Source organism: Culex pipiens, chromosome 2 (assembly GCF_016801865.2).
Source record: "Culex pipiens pallens isolate TS chromosome 2, TS_CPP_V2, whole genome shotgun sequence".
In the NCBI taxonomy this organism is placed as follows: Eukaryota; Metazoa; Arthropoda; class Insecta; order Diptera; family Culicidae; genus Culex; species Culex pipiens.
The window spans coordinates 135,665,328-135,682,428 of NC_068938.1; the positions used below are offsets into that span (position 1 = coordinate 135,665,328).

The 17,101-nt window shown below is 39.3% G+C and overlaps 3 protein-coding genes across 6 annotated transcripts in view; all 3 read right to left on the reverse strand.

Moving 5' to 3' along the window:
• The window catches only part of LOC120417552 (endoplasmic reticulum-Golgi intermediate compartment protein 3), a 302,890-nt gene that overhangs the window by 98,099 nt on the left and 187,690 nt on the right, over positions 1-17,101 (reverse strand). The gene's annotated exons all lie outside the window — the stretch shown is intronic.
• LOC120417566 (LIM/homeobox protein Lhx6-like) overlaps positions 1-17,101 on the reverse strand; it is a 237,262-nt gene that overhangs the window by 24,356 nt on the left and 195,805 nt on the right. For 3 of the 4 annotated variants that reach the window (XM_052707907.1, XM_039579661.2, XM_039579660.2), the window contains 2 exons: positions 9,997-10,510; positions 7,680-7,821 (listed from right to left, as the gene is read on the reverse strand). In XM_052707907.1, coding sequence (XP_052563867.1) covers positions 7,680-7,821; positions 9,997-10,510 — 656 coding nt within the window. The remainder of the gene's footprint in view (positions 1-7,679; positions 7,822-9,996; positions 10,511-17,101) is intronic. The other variant, XM_052707906.1, reaches the window with a different exon arrangement.
• The window catches only part of LOC128092881 (uncharacterized), a 262,971-nt gene continuing 246,870 nt past the window's right edge, over positions 1,001-17,101 (reverse strand). Inside the window, exon 2 of the mRNA XM_052707905.1 lies at positions 1,001-3,465. Coding sequence (XP_052563865.1) covers positions 1,203-2,882 — 1,680 coding nt within the window. The 5' untranslated portion in view covers positions 2,883-3,465 and the 3' untranslated portion in view covers positions 1,001-1,202. The remainder of the gene's footprint in view (positions 3,466-17,101) is intronic.

Consider the following 17,101-nt stretch of genomic DNA (forward strand, 5'->3'; position numbering starts at 1 on the left):
CGAAATCCAATATCCACTTGTCCGATTTTTCCACACTCTCGTTCGGAACGGAACCTCTACGCATGGCCCTCGCAACGCGCCACAGAGTGCTCATGGACGTATCTGCTGGTAATCCTTCAACGAACTCCCGCCAATACATTCGCTTCTTCCGCTTCAGAGTATTACTGTACCTGCGATCAAGAGCTCTGTACTTTTGGAAGTTCGCTCGGATTCCACACTTGCAGAAGTCCACATAAGCTTCAGACCTGGCCGCCGAGAGATCCGTACACTCCTTGTCCCACCAGGGAAGAGGAGGGCGCGTTCGGATGTACGGTCCCGGGACGGGTTTTGTCTGAGCTTGTAACGCACTGTCATAGATCAAATTAGCCAGAAACGCATATTCTTCAAGCGGTGCCAACCCAGCTCGCAACTCAACTCCAATGGAGACTGCCTCCGCGTACTGTTTCCAGTCGATATTTCGCGTCAGATCGTAAGGCATCTCCACCATTGTCGATTGCTGTGGGCCATGGCTAACCAGAATAGCGATCGGCAAATGATCACTGCCACGAGGATCTTGAAGCACGTTCCAGTCACAGAGAACTGCCAAACTGTTGGAACAGAGCGACAAGTCGATGGCACTCGCCTTCGTACCGGACGTAGTTGGCGTTGGTGGTGTTGCAATCCGCGTAACTTGCTTGTCCCTGTTTAGGAGGGTCATCTGGAAGTCGTCGCACAGTTCATGAATCAGATATGCTTGAGGGTCTGTCTTGTGGCTTCCCCACTCGGTGCTGTGAAGATTAAAGTCACCCAGAACCAGTCGCGGTGCCTGCAACAGCTCAAGCATACCCCACAACTTTTGTCGAGTTAACGACACCTGTGGGGGAACATAGACGGACACAATGCAAATGTCCAGTCCTCTGATCCTGGCCTGTACTGCGACTGCTTCGATTCCTCCTAGCTTCGGGAGCGTGACCTTTCTAAAAGTGTGGCATTTCCTGACCCCAATCAGTACGCCTCCACCTCTATTTGGCCCTGCCCTGCTCTCTGTGATGATGTTGTACCCCCGGAAAGCTGGCGTCTCATCTCCGATAAGAAACGTTTCGCTCAGCGCAAACACATCACAGTCTCGTTCGAATGCGAATTGTTGAAAATCGTTTAACTTGGGGGTTAAACTTCTGCAATTCCATTGTAGAAAGGAGATGCCGTTTTTCGTTTTTGGTGTATTACCCATCAAAGGAAATGAACGACAAGAGGGGCGTCGTGCTAGCAAGCTGTTTCCCGATGTGTCTAGCGAGAGGCTCAAACCGCTTTATGATTAAACGCGTCGGTTCACTCACAAAAGAGCACAGCCATTCCACGATTGTGGAAAAAGTAAGGACTCCTTTGAAGGCATCGGTTATCGGATTCGGTTTAGGAACCGGTTTTAAGGGGATCTTTGGCAGCTTGGGAACGGGCTTCAGCGGCTTGAGAGGAATCGGTGCCGGCCTCGGTGCCGGCCTCGGTGCCGGCTTCGGAGCGGGCTTACCCGACGGACCGAAAGGAAAATCCTCCTCGAAGTTCAACGAGTCACTTTCCTTACCCTTGCCGCCCGCGGCTTTTCTGGACTTGGAAGCCTTGTTGCGCTTCGGGTTTGGTCCGGAAGAGTCACTTTCCTCGTCTCTCTGGAAGAGGACCTCCACATCGGAATCTTCGTCCCCCGAATCTTCGTCCGCCAAAGGAGCGAAGCGATTGGGGTGGGTCACCTGACTAAGGATTTCCGCGAAGGACTTCTTGGAGCGTTCCCTCAAGGATCGCTTCATCTTGTCCTCGCGCTCCTTGTACTTTGGGCACTGCCGAGTTTTGTGCGGTTCCCCGCCACAAAGCAGGCATTTTTCAGCCTGCTTTTGGCATTCCACGTCCTTGTGGGGGCCTGCGCACTTTGAGCACTTGCTCTTGTTGCTGCAGTAGGTCTTGGTGTGTCCCAACTGCTGGCAGTTTTCGCAGCTCATCACACGCGGAACGTACAATCGGACTGGAAGCCGAAGCTTGTACAGCTCAATGTAGTCCGGCAGAGCTGACCCTGCAAAAGTCACCCGGAACGAGGCAGAAGGAATGAACTTCTTCTGGCCACCCTCGGTGGTGACGTTGCCCAGTTGCCGGCACTCGAGTACCTCCACAGCTGGAAGTTTAGGGTTCTTGAAGCGTCCCACCGCCCTTGAGAGGTCGACAAGCGACAGACTGTCATCGGTCACCACGCCGTCGATCTCGACTTTGTGGGCCGGAATCCAAACACGATACTCAATGCTAAACCGCAGATCAGTTACGATCTGATTAGCTTGCACCGCGGAGTTCACGATCACGCGGAGCTTGCTCTTGTTCAGCTTGGTACATTCGACCACCCCAGGATAGTGCTTCTGCAAATCCTTGGTGATCTGTACAAAGTTTAGCGGCTTCTGTTTGGGCCGGAAGAAGACCACCCATTCCGTTTGCGATCCCTCTTGATACTGACGAGGACGAGAAATCGGTTTTTGAGAATGAGGATTCAGGGGCGGGGGAGGATTTGGATCCGGATTCGGCACCGGTGTTTTAGGAGGAATTGGATCTGGATTGGGAGGAATCGGTTCTGGAGTCAAGGGAGGAATCGGGTCTGGAGTCAAGGGAGGAATCGGGTCTGGAGTCAAGGGAGGAATCGGTGGTTGAGGGGGAACCGGATTCGGATCTGATTTAGGACGCTTTCGCTTCGTCCTCTTAGACCCGTCCGTGGATCCCCCTTTACCGCCATCATTCTTATCCTTCAGGAAGAGGTCCCTGTTGGTGGTGTTTGAAGGAACTCCCAAAACGGAGTCCTCCATTTCCACGTCCTCGTCACCCTCAAGGGTTGAATCGAAATCGGATTCCTCATGGTCCGACTTGGTCGGATCCATGTTTGCGAAGAAACGCGATAAACTAAACGAAAATGAAAATTGTGAAACTAAACGCAAAAGTAAAAAAGGAGAAAAGGAAAAAAAAAAAAAAACTAAACGCTAACAAAAAACTCGCCTTTCGCACTCACCGCCGAACTGGCCGCACTGGCTGCCGCCCGCAGCGGGATGCGCGGGAAGCTCGTTTGCGCGCGCTTGTTGTTGTTGTTGTTGTGCTGCCTGCTGCCAGCCACGTAAACAACGGGGGTTGTCTCCGACCTGGCCTGGCCGAAAACTGGTCCGCCGACCGCAGTCGACTCTCCGGGGCCGATTCCACCGGCCAACGACCGTCTCTCGTCTCAGCTGCCTCCGCAGCCGCTGCTGCTCACTCCTCCTGCTGCTGCTGCTCGGATTCGGGAACTCGTTCCTTCTCCGCCTCTGCACCGCCGCCGTGTCCACGACGACCAGATTGTGGCTCCTCTGACCACCGGAACGGGCTTGTCCGCTCGCACACGCCTCGGAATCGCCGTGAAAAACGCGCCAAACACAACTCGATAGAGCACGAAAAAACACGACTACGCGCTGAGACTTCTGCCGGAGCAATTATCTCATAAGTTTAAACCGTAGTTGATGCGGGCAGCGAAAATTGAAGCCATTAAATTATGGAGGATCACCGCATATGCTAGTCGTCGGGTGGTAAGCTTCGACGGGGTGGCAAACAGCTAGTGCTGTTTCGTGGGCCACTTGTGTGTGCTTCTAAGTTTTTCCAGTTTTTTTTTCTGCTGTTGCCGTTCGGCCGTAAACGAAAAGCGATCTCAATCATAGATAACACTGCAGTTACACATTTTAAATAGTTTTTTTTTGATCCGCTCGTTTTTCATGTGCGGTTAGTGGTTTCCAATGCAGAAGAAAAGTTGATGTGAAGGAAGTTTGACTTATACTTTTTTTTTGAACTTGGAACAAAGCGATTCAATAAAAAATATAAAATATATCTAAAAATCTACTTTTATATAGACTCTAGATGATGTACCTAACAAGATTTAAAAAATATTTGGATATTTTGGAACTTGTTTGTCATCAAATTTTACATAAGAATCTTACACTTGACAATGATCCGACACATTTAACGCCACTTTTTGGTAGGGGCAAGAGTCTCTCAAGTTTTATGATTTTCCAATATTTTCATTTTTTTCTTGTCATTCTATTGAGTAGTCTTTTTGTTATTCCGAAAAAAATCTCTGAAGGTAAACAAAAAACAAGATATAAGGTAAAAACGTTACTTAATGGTGTCTTCCTCACATTCATAATGTCAATACATTCAGTAAAAACAAACAAATCAAATTTATTACTCATTTCTTTTGATAGGGTTTGCAGACCTTCAATATTTCTGGCTCATCGGCAAGGTCTGATAAAAAACCGATCCAACGATAGTTCGCATGGAAGTTTCAGACAATATTTCTATCACAATATCTGGAATCCGGCCTCCAAAAAGTGTATAAATAATAACTTTTGATAGGGTTGTCCGATCCTCGATGTTCTAGGCTCATTTGGAAGGTCTTTTTAATACGTCTTTTTCGATTATCTAACTAACGGCGTGTCGCATTTGGGACCCGGACATCATTTTCATCGAAATATCTGAGATCCGGCCTCCAAAAAGTGTACAAATAACACTTAAGTGCTAATAACTTTTGATATGGTTGTCAGATCTTCAATGTTTTGGGCTCATTGGAAACGTCTTTTTAATACCATTCTGAAAATGTATAACATGGTTCTTGCAAAAACCACCCTTTTTACAGTCTTCCAGACGTACGCCAAAAATCGAGACCTGTGGGACCCAAGACGGATCGAATGAGCCTAATACGGTCAAAATCCATTCATCCAGTCCGGAGATAATCGAGTGACATTTTTTTGTCCACCCACCTACACACATCCACACAGACATTTGCTCAGAACATGATTCTGAGTCGATATGTATACGTGAAGGTGGGTCTACGAGGTCAAATTAATAAGTTCATTTTTCGAGTGATTTTATAGCCTTTCCTCAGTAAGGTGAGGAAGGCAAAAAAAATCATTGTAATAAAACATCTGCCCCATGGGAAAGGGTACATCTTTTATGTAAAAAAAATGTGTCAGTTTACCTCAAAAAAATGTGCAAATTTACCACAACTTCAATGTTTTGGCACTTTTTCTTTCTAAATTGAGATCTATCCTTGGAGCTCGACTAATTTTACTTGAAGTGGAAGCCACTTAAAAAAGTATTTATTTTGTTAAAACGTTATCATTGAAAAATTAGATGAATTTTTAGATATTTTGAACAGAAAAAAGGTCAAAATTCATAAAGATTTCCTTATCGTGAAACATATGATGTCTTGTAAAATTCATAAGGATTCTTAAAAATGTTCTGGACTCTTTTTCTGGTTATAAAAACATACATTCACACATTTTAATGTATGTTGCAATATTTTTCTCTTAAAGGAGACTGAAATTTTTGTTTTGCCAGCTTATTAATTTTTGTGTTTATTTTTGCCTTCCTCACTTAGGTAAGGCTATAATCCTGCTCTAAAAATGAACTTTTCATAAAAGCAAAGACCCACCTTCATGTATAGATATCGACTCAGAATCGAAAACTGAACAAATGTCTGTGTGTATGTGTGTGTGTGTATGTATGTATGTGACCAAAATTCTCACTGAGTTTTCTCAGCACTGGCTGAACCGATTTTGACCAAACCAGTTGTATTCGACTTGGTTTAGGGTCCCATACATCGCTATTGAATTGTTTGAAGTTTCGATAACTAGTTCAAAAGTTATGTATAAAAATGTGTTTTCATATATATCCGGATCTCACTTAAATATATGTAAACGATGTCCGGATCCATTATCCGACCCATCATTGGTTAGGCAATTGAAAGACCTTTCAAACGATTCCACAAGATTGAATATCTGGCAACCCTGTCTCGAGTTATGGTCACTTAAGTGATATATTTGTACTTTTTTGAAGCCGGATCTCACTTAAATGTATGTGAACGATATCGAGTTATTACCACTTAAGTTATATCTGTGTACTTATTTTTCTGGATCTAAAAAAATAGTTTAAGTATGTGTCCAAACCACTCATATTACCCATTGTTGGTAAAAAAGTGAGGAAGGTATCAACCACATAGGTGGATTAAGTTAGTTTTTTTTCATTTAGTGCTGGTGAACATTTGATCATATTTGACAATTTTTGATTTTCTTGTTTAATTGAAAAAAAACCTGTTCAATTAATCGGTAGAATACAACATTCCAAATGTTATAGAATTCTCACATAAAACTCATTGAAAAGTGTTCGCTTTTTATATAGTTTATCTTGTTGGAAAATATTAAGAATTTGTAAAATCACCTTGCTTAAATAATTAGATCTAATTTAACTTTCTTATTCAGACATAGTTTTCAAACTTATTTTTATCTTTATCATCAAATCTTTAAATTTAATATCCCAAGTAACATTTTTAAACCAACTAGCCACCACCTAGTTGTATTAAGGTTTTATGGTAGCATATTGATAGCTTTATTTCGGCATTCGCCGCAACCAACAAGCAAAAGCTAAATAATATGTTCTAACATGGTTTTATGCCTCGGACATAAAACCTGGTTCTAATGCCTTGAACTCCTAGGTTTTGTAGATAGGCCGTAACAACCTTTGGCTGATAGGTTTTATAGCGGTTGTAACAGCTATGATAAAGCCTAAAATGCTACATGGAATATTTGTGAAATTTGTCAAAACATTTAAGTTTGTTTTTTTAAGCTAAGAAATGATTCATAAAATTTTACAACTTTTTCAGTTTTCAAACAGCTAAATCTTTCAAACAACTTAAAAAAAAACTTTATATTAATCATATCATATCAATCATCAAATCAATAAAATCGGTCATGTTTTCTAGTTCATTTGCCTCTGACGTAAAACCAACACAAACGATTGATGTTTTTCGAACGTCACATCGGCAAGCGAAAAAAAAGGAAAACACTTGCTCTACCATCCTGATTCGCGCCATTTAATGTCACACGCGTGAGATTGAAGTTAACCGGATTTTTACGGTGCATTGAGTATGAGGAGACTTTATTTTTTTCGGGAGTTATCCGGAAGTCAAACCAGTTTCGTAATACCTTTGCGTCTCCCTGCCCCCGAAAATCCAGACACATTCAATACACCCCTCCGGCTAAAAAAAGGGGTGGACGCGACACCGACGCGAGCGTGGCTGGGTGGAAAATCAACTCCCTTCTTTGTGTCAAACACACTTACAACCTTATATTTCCCCGGGTCGCGTAAAACGATGATATGCTGTTGCTGCGAAGAGGTGCGACTTTTTTCAATAAAAGGATCTTGATTGGATTTTCGTGCTTTGTAAAAAAAAGTGTTAATATACGTTTCATATAAAAATGTGCTGCGTATCAATATTCAGCATAACCAATATATTTTATGACGCTTAATGCGTGATTCGATATTTATTTATTGGGATTTTCCCGCCGCTTCTTGACGGAGGTGTGCGTGAAACTCGGAAAATTTTGATGGCCAACTCCGGCGAAGAATCCCCAAAGTTCAACAATATATTTGCGCTGCAAAATTCATTTTTATTCCCGGTGAATATCACTTATCTGACGTCGTTACAGTGCAAACAAGCGCGAGGGGTTGTTAAGTTTTTTGATTAATTTTTCAATCGTCTTTATTGCTGATGCTCGCACACTGGAAAAAGGAAGGCAAAGGACGCTTGTTTTTGGACAGAGGGAAAAGGGAGCAGCAGGAAGTGGATGGAAGAGTGTCGAGTTCGAGGGATTTGGTTTTACCTGTAAATTACTAACTTGCCTCCGTATATGTGCTAGGCTAGACGGGTTGCACGCCATACTGGCGAACACTAGGCGCTCCTCGTAGTCGTATTCACACAGGATTTTGTTATCACATAGGTAGAAACGATCACCCACACAGAACCTGGCAGAGAGGGAAGGAGAAATAAGTGTTTAGTATATTAGCTTTTTTTTTATTTTGACAAAAATGGGCCATAAGAAGGACTAAACAAACTTATAAGTAGATTAAGGAACAGCTCTGTGATCTAACTCCATCGTGCCTCTAATGTTGCTATATCATCATATAAATTCTTTCAAAATCACAAATAAATAAAAACCAATTTTTTTTAGATCAGAGAATAAGAGAATCAGAGATCAGAAATCAATTTTTTAAAGATCAGATTCTAACTGAGCAATTTTCTACGAAATCGGTTTATTTTTTAGAATTTTATTTTTTGTATTTTTTAATCTGACTGAAACTTTTTTGGTGCCTTCGGTATGCCCAAAGAAGCCATTTTGCATCATTAGTTTGTCCATATAATTTTCCATACAAATTTGGCAGCTGTCCATACAAAAATGATATATGAAAATTAAAAAATCTGTATCCTTTGAAGGAATTTTTTGATCGATTTGGTGTCTTCTGTAAAGTTGTAGGTATGGATATGGACTACACTAAAAATAATGATACACGGTAAAAAAAAAATGGTGATTTTTTATTTAACTTTTTGTCACTAAAACTTGATTTGCAAAAAAACACTATTTTTATTTTTTTTTCATTTTTTTGATATGTTTTAGAGGACATCAATTGCCAACCTTTCAGAAATTTCCAGGTTGTACCAAAAATCTTTGACCGAGTTATAAATTTTTGAATCAATACTGATTTTTTTTTTTTCAAAAAATCGAAATATCGGTCGCAAAAATTTTTCAACTTCAAATTTGCAATCAAAAAGTACTTTAGTGAAATTTTGATAAAGTGCACCGTTTTCAAGTTAAGGCCACTTTTAGGTAACTTTTTTCACAATATTCGCAGTTTATCATTTTTTAAAATTAGTGCACATGTTTGCCCACTTTTGAAAAAAATATTTTTGAAAAGCTGAGAAAATTCTCTATATTTTGCTTTTTTGAACTTTGTTGATACGACCTTTTTTATACGACCCTCAGTTGCTGAGATATTGCCATGCAAAGGTTTAAAAACATGAAAATTGATGTTTTCCAAGTCTCTCCCAAACAACCCACCATCAAGACAAACGTTTCAAAAGAGCCAAATATTCAATATTACGCCCTTTTAAAATGTTAGTGTTGTTTTAAAAAAATTTAAAATATTTTTTTCGAAAGGATCGGAAAATTTCACGAATGTTTCATATTTTAACATTGTAAATTGGACCATTAGTTGCTGAGATATCAACATTAGAAAACGGTGGGTTGTTTGGGTGATTAAAAAGATCAATTTTCATGTTTTTAAACCTTTGCATCGCAATATCTCAGCAACTGAGGGTCGTATCAACACAGTTAAAAAAAAAAGCAAAACATAGAGAATTTTCTCAGCTTTTCAAAATTATTTTTTTCAAAAGTGGGCAAACATGTGCACTAATATAAAAAAATTAAAAACTGCGACTATTTTCAAAAAAGTTACCTAAAAATGCCTATAACTTAAAAACGGTGCACTTTATCAAAATTTCACTAAAGTACTTTTTGATTGAAAATTTGATTTTACATCGAAAAATGAAGTTGAAATTTTTGTGACCAATACTTATTTTTTTTTTAAATCAGTATTGATTAAAAAAATCATAACTCGGTCAAAGATATTTTCCACAACCTGGAAATTTCCGAAAAGTTGGCATTTGATGTCCTCTAAAACATATCAAAAAATGAAAAAAAATAAAAATAGTGTTTTTTTGCAAATCAAGTTTTAGTGACAAAAAGTTAAATAAAAAATCACCAAAATTGTTTTACCGTGTATAATTTTTTTCAGTGTAGTCCGTATACATACCTACTACTTTGCCCAAGACACCAAATCGAGCAAAAAATTCCTTCAAAAGATACAGATTTTTGAATTTTCATATATCGTTCTTGTATGGACTGCTGCCAAATTTGTATGGAAAATTATATGGACAAACTAATGATGCAAAATGGCTTCTTTGGGCATACCGAAGACACCAACAAAGTTTCAGTCGGATTAAAAATACAAAAAAAAAATCGAATGACCGAAATCTGAGAGAACTGCTCAAATGTGTCAATCTGTGACTCTGCCTGTCGCGTGCATCCCAATTAGCAAATTCAGCTGACGACATCAATTTGGAACGCCCAAGGAGGTACTCACCGATGATTGCACTGCTGGCAGGCGAAGCACTCCAAGTGATAGACGTTGTTTTTGGCACGCATCACCATTTCGAAGGCCGGTATCACCTTGTTGCAGGCCGCGCAGTACCCGGTGGTGCCGAACAGTCTGAGATAGTCTCGCTTACATAGTATAAGGTTCGCCTTAGTATACAGAGTTGAGCCGACCTCGCCGAGCCGGCAATCACAGCAGCCGCACTTGAGGCAGTCCTCGTGCCAGAACAGGTCCAGGGCCTTCAGCAGGAAGCGCTCGGTGATGCGCTTCCCGCAGCCGGCGCAGTCCTTGTTGGCCAGTCCGGTGCTGCCCAGGCCGAGGTTCGGGGCGGACTGGATCGATGATTGGATTGCCGGTGCGTTCGGTGTAACCGTCGTGTGTCCCATCGCCGTAACACCGGGGGCCGTTGCCGTTGCCGTCGTTGCTGAGATTCGCTGGGATGTGGCCTGCTGCTGCTGCTGCTGGTGCTGGGCATTGACTGTGTGATCACTGATCGGTTCCACTGGAAAGGAGATAAATTTAGAATCATTAGTTATGTTGAGATACGTGTTAGATTTTCCTATAGCATCGCAGCTTGGAAGGCACGTCGACGAAAATTATATGATTTGATGGTTTTATGTCAAGACTTTGAGATTGTTGAAAACTAATTACCAAAACTCCCAAAGACGGTACCAAACATCCCTGCGTGTCACACAGGAGATGTTAATTAATGAATACAAAATATTCGCTACCGTCATCAGGGGTGACATTGGGTCTGGGGGGTGAGATTGGGTCATACAAAAATGCTGAAATTTGTATGACCCAATCTCACCCCCCAGACCCAATGTCACCCCTGATGACGGTATCTAATTACTTATTCATTGCTCGAGATGCAATTAATGCTAATTACTTTTCTCGATAATAATTAAAGAAACGACTACACTCCGAAAATCAACATCTGCATGACGGGATTTTAATTAAATAATTTCAAGAGCAACATGGTGAGCAAGAGTGCGGGAGAATATACTCACAAGATGCAGCCCAGCTCGACAGAATCCTCCCAGTAGAGGCGAAAGAAGAAATTTTGTAATTAAGAGCACCCAGCAGCAGCAGCACTTGGAGTACTTATACCAACCCAGAGGTGGAGTGCATCGGGATAGTGTTGCATCGCAGATTAGTGTACTCTCGAGTACTTTTGATGAGCAGGGCGGAGGCTGAGGGGTGGTTTAGGGAAAAACTTTGTCCGGGTAAGGATGGAAAAGATGAATTTTCTGCGTCGGTTATCGCCAGACAGGCGATGTTTTGGGGTGGGATTGATGAGTATGACATTTTTGTATTTTAATTTGACAAATTCGATATGAAACCAAAAAACTGATTTGGTTGAAAATTAGCGATTACTGCCTACCACAATTATACCACTGATATTTTGTTGTATCCTGTCTCGGTGGAGCTGGTAGGCAGTTGGACTCACAATCCAAAGGTCGTCAGTTCAAATCCCGGAAGGATGGAAGATTCGGTGTAAAAAGAGGTTTGCAATTGCCTCAACAATCAAGTCTTTGGATACATAGTTTCGCGTAGGAATCTCGCAATCGAGAACGCCAGGGCAATGCTGTAGAGCGACCAATTTAATTTGATTTTTGATTTTGTTTCATCTTTTTTTGAACTTCTCCTCTAGGCGAGCTAACTTTTGTTTTGTCCCAGAATCCACGGAGAAAAAGAGTTCCCAAAATCGTGAACAAGCGTTCATGAAAATGGGAACCGCGAACAAAGTGTTCAAATTTCATGGTACTTTTTTCAAAATCGTACCATGGGATTTGAACACTTTGTTCGAGGTTCCCATTTTCATGAACGCTTGTTCACGATTTTGGGGAACTCTTTTTTCTCCGTGTATGTACTCTATTTCGACTTAAATGTTGTACAGTTTTTATCGTACAATGTGAGAAACACTATTTTTTTTTGAGATACACTATAAAAAATTTAAAACTGACTGAACAAATTAGGAAAAACACCAAATATGCAAATGATAATGCTTGTTGATTGTAGAATAGGCCTGATACTAAAGTATACAAATAAAAATAAAAACAAACATGATTAATACATATAAAAGTACTAAGAATGAATGAAGAAAAACATAATTCAACAGAAGTATAGTTTTTTTTTGTAGAAACTTATACCAACCAGAACTTAAGCACTGAGATTTTTGATGCGATGTACTGTATATATGAAAAAAAATGCGTTCCCGAGCAGACGGAAATAACTTGGGAATAACAATTCTTGATATTTGAAAATACTAGGCCAATAACATTTTATGTTATTAATAATAAGAATTGTTATTCGCAGTTATTAATTTTTTTTTGTTATTGGATTGTTATTGCAATAACAGACTAATAACATTTTTAGTTTTTCTTCAAACAAATCTTTTTTATTATTTTTTGTTATTTTAACAACTAATCCGATCATCCCAATAACAGTTAAAGGTATTCTTCCATAGCAAAAAATGTTATTCCCAAGTTGTTTTAGTTTTCAATCAATATCAGACCTACAACAAATTTTGTTACGATAACATAAACTTTTATTGAACTATTATGCAAAAACGGATTTTTCAAGAAGATTCCATTTTAACAGTATTTGTTATTGAAATGGCATGAATTTTGTTATTACCGTCTGCCCGGGTTCTTAAAATCGTGATTCGTTTTTGAAAAACGTACCATGAAATTTGAACACTTTATTCGTGGATTCCATTTTCGTGAACGATTGTTCACGATTTTTAGAACTCATTTTTCTCCATGTACAAAACTATTTACAGCAAAGTTTGACATTTTTTTATAAATAGACTGTTGTAGGTTCGTAAGATCGACGATTTTGTAATAACAAGACAACAACTTCCTTAGTTATTGTGGATTCTTAACACGAGAAAAATGAAAAATATTGAAAAAATTGGGCAATTGCCCAAATGTTAATCAAATCAAATATGTCTAGAGTTTGACGGACCAAAACCAATCACAGCTGCATGACATGTCACTGAATTCGCATCAGAAATCCTAATTAAGGTACCACAACTATCTGTCTGTGCACATTCAATGTATCACCACGTCTCAAATTTACTGCTTTCTCATCACAACTCGCCCAATCAGTCCCCGAAAAATGGCGCAACTTTTTCTGCTGACTGCATTTTGCCTCATTCGGACGCGGTAGTTGGCTTTTATGTCACTTTCCCACAGATTTGGAACTCTAGGCTCCAGAAAGGAAAAAAACATCCACGAGAACCGCAACCAGCGAGGGCGAACGAAGAAAGTCGCCCCAAAGTGAAATTGGAAACATTTCATCTAAAACAATATTAAATCATAAATTTTACAGCTGTACGTTAGTCTTATTGCCGATTGCCGTCCTGCAGATCTTCTACGACAGTGTTTTTGGAGGGTGGGGGTGTAGTATAAATACTAAACAGAAATATGTCTCGATTTTGGATCTGGCTATGGTCGGGGCGCTTTTTTTATATCCGATTCAGCAGATGTGTGACGAAGTGACTTCCCAGTCCGCCGAGATGGACGACACGGAGAGAGGAGATGGCAGATTTGTGTGTTTTTTTTTCAACTGATTTGAACTAACACGTGATATCCCTCTGCCATGGGTTTGGAACGGAAAAAGGACAGACATGCTGCTTTGCCCGAAACGTAATAAAAAACGAAAAATAAATCAAACCAATATTTAATTTTATTTATTAAATTTTGTTTGTCCTGATGCAATTCGTTTTTTCTTCTGCCCTGCTGGCAGGTCCGTCCCCAAAATCAGGATTCATATCGCACATATCACATATGGATCGCTGATTACAGTTCTCATCATTTGGTTTCTGACTCGTTAGGTCCGGTTGATTTTTATGGGACGTGTGTGCGGGAGCGTCCGCTGGAACATTCCGGCGTGGACGCAAATAAAATTCCAGATAATATATTAAAAATATTTATATATTAAAATCAAATAACGCACATTGCACACATGTTCCCCCGTTTTCCCAGCCCCGAAATGACGTTTGGACACGTAAGTTTTGATTTCAATTTCCAATTTTCCATTTTTGCTATTATCATTTCAGGTTCAGCTATTTTTTCCCGGGGCGATTCTATCGAAGGACGTGTGCCGTCCACTGCCGACAATATATTACAGTTTTCCCTCCACCAATCGTGTCTGAGGAGTAGAGGGATTTCCCCCCTCTCTGCTGTTGTGCACAAATTGAGTTGGTATCGGACTGAGGGGTTTTCTTTCCTTGCTCTACACGCAGTTGGAAGCATCAGGTGTTTCGGGAAATGAGACATAAAACACTGTATTGGATATATTTAATTTGGCCGTTACTTATTTATGGCCCAAAAAGAAAACTTAGCTGCAGCTACAAAAAAAGAAACCAAATTATAATTTTTTTGAAATGTTTTTATTGAAAAAAAAAAAACAGAAAATTTCACAATAATTTCAGTTTTTAAAATGAAAATCGGACCATTAGCTTCAAAAATATCGTAGATTACACTTAGAAAAAATTATTATCATCGATTTGAAATCTTTGTGATGCTGTATCTCAGGAACAAATTGCCCAATTTTCATAGTTCCAGATAAAAGATAAGAATTTTTCTCAGATTTACCCAAATTTTTTTTTTTAAAGGGGTGCTTTTCTTTTAAGAGAGTTTTTTAAATACCCAAATGTTTTTTTAAAAACCTAAAAGTAATCGAAAATTAATTCTTAAAAGTATAAACTATCAAAAAATGTAAAGTTTCATCCAAACCAAATTTTTTTTTAAATCGCGGAAAAAAATTGCGAAATTGTAGAGAAATACTTTTATTAGTTCTCAAATTAATACATATTTTGAAATTAAATAGCAATTTATAGAAAGGAGAAAAAATATATGTTTTTTTCAAAGTTTGAAACAATTATACCCATTAGAGTAGACAACATCCCCACTTTTTTTTTAATTTTAATCTAAATATTCTCATTTGTGATGTTGCCAGGTATTTTTTGAAAATAATATAAATAAACACTGGCCAATTGTATTTGGGTAATTCTCTACCAACTCACACGAAATCGGGAAAAGTTGCCCCGACCCCTCTTCGATTTGCGCGAAACTTTGTCCTAAGGGGTAACTTTTGTCCCTGATCACGAATCTGAGGTCCGTTTTTTGATATCTCGTGACGGAGGGGCGGTACGACCCCTTCCATTTTTGAACATGCGAAAAAAGAGGTGTTTTTCAATAATTTGCAGCCTCAAACGGTGATGAGATAGAAATTTGGTGTCAAAGGGACTTTTATGTAAAATTAGACGCCCGATTTGATGGCGTACTCAGAATTCCGAAAAAACGTATTTTTCATCGAAAAAAACACTAAAAAAGTTTTAAAAATTCTCCCATTTTCCGTTACTCGACTGTAAAATTTTTTAGAACATGTCATTTTATGGGAAATTTAATGTACTTTTCGAATCTACATTGACCAAGAAGGGTCATTTTTTCATTTAGAACAAAATTTTTCATTTTAAAATTTCGTGTTTTTTCTAACTTTGCTGGGTTATTTTTTAGAGTGTAACAATGTTCTACAAAGTTGTAGAGCAGACAATTACAAAAATTTTGATATATAGACATAAGGGGTTTGCTTATAAACATCACGATTTTACGAAAAAACGTTTTGAAAAAGTTACTTTTTGCGTTTCTCTTTGTTTCGTCGTCCGTGTCTGTGGCGGGTGACCATGAACGGCCATGATCGATGACGACCAACTTTTTCAAAACTTTTTTTCGTAAAATCGCGATAACGCGTGATGTTTATAAGCAAACCCCTTATGTCTATATATCAAAATTTTTGTAATTGTCTGCTCTACAACTTTGTACAACATTGTTACACTCTAAAAAATAACCCAGCAAAGTTAGAAAAAACACGAAATTTTAAAATGAAAAAAATTGTTTTAAATGAAAGAATGACCCTTCTGGGTCAATGTAGATTTTTTACAGTCGAGTAACGGAAAATGGGAGAATTTTTAAAACTTTTTTAGTGTTTTTTTCGATGAAAAATACGTTTTTTCGGAATTCTGAGTACGCCATCAAATCGGGCGTCTAATTTTACATAAAAGTCCCTTTGACACCAAATTTTTATCTGATCACCGTTTCAGGCTGCAAATTATTGAAAAACACCTCTTTTTCGCATGCTCAAAAATGAAAGGGATCGTACCGCCCCTCCGTCACGAGATATCAAAAAACGGACCTCGGATTCGTGATCAGGGACAAAAGTTACCCCTTAGGACAAAGTTTCACGCAAATCGAAGAGGGGTCGGGGCAACTGCTGTGTGAGTTGGCGGAGAATTACCCATTTTTTAATTTAAAAAGGTAAATCTGAAATCAGAAATTATCACATCGTGTTGAGGGACTTAAACTCCTCTATATTTTAAATCACTCAGAGAAAATATACAATAAAGTGTTTTGTTAATGCAATGTCATGGATTATTGCGATAAATGTTACATTATAAATAAGTACCATCAATGAGAAGAATGCAACCACTTTCCAAATCGATATCAAAACAAGCACTCACAGATGTGCATGTTCGATTATTATCATTCAATTACCACTTGATTACAGTTGCATTCAACAGAAAGATAATAACACACACAAACATAAAATAATGATAAATGTTTCCCTGCTCAACGAACACACACAAACACAGCTGAAAAGCCATTCAATATTCCACTGATGAAAACATAACCTCATCAACAATGAGTGCTTTCTCAAGAAGAAGAAGTGGCTGGCATTCTTCTCGAATTTACAGAAAAGCTTCCCAGTAAAGGCTCATGTAGTGGCCACGTGACATCTTAAGTCAAATGAGCCAGAATGCCTCGCACAAAACTCGGATGGGAAAAGGCAGTCGAACTATCCTGTCTTCTTCCCTCGACTAAATGGAAGAATAGGTACTCTTTCCTTTTCTTCCTGGCTAAAACATATGTTTGTACGGAAACGTGAGGACTCGTCCTAAGTAAGTGCGAATGGGGTTTTCTCAAGTCGACGTGATTCGTCTCTTACTGGTGAGGTTGGTGGAACATCCAGATAGAAGGTGGGGAGGTGACAACCGGAAGGACATGTGGCCTAGCCAAGATTTAAT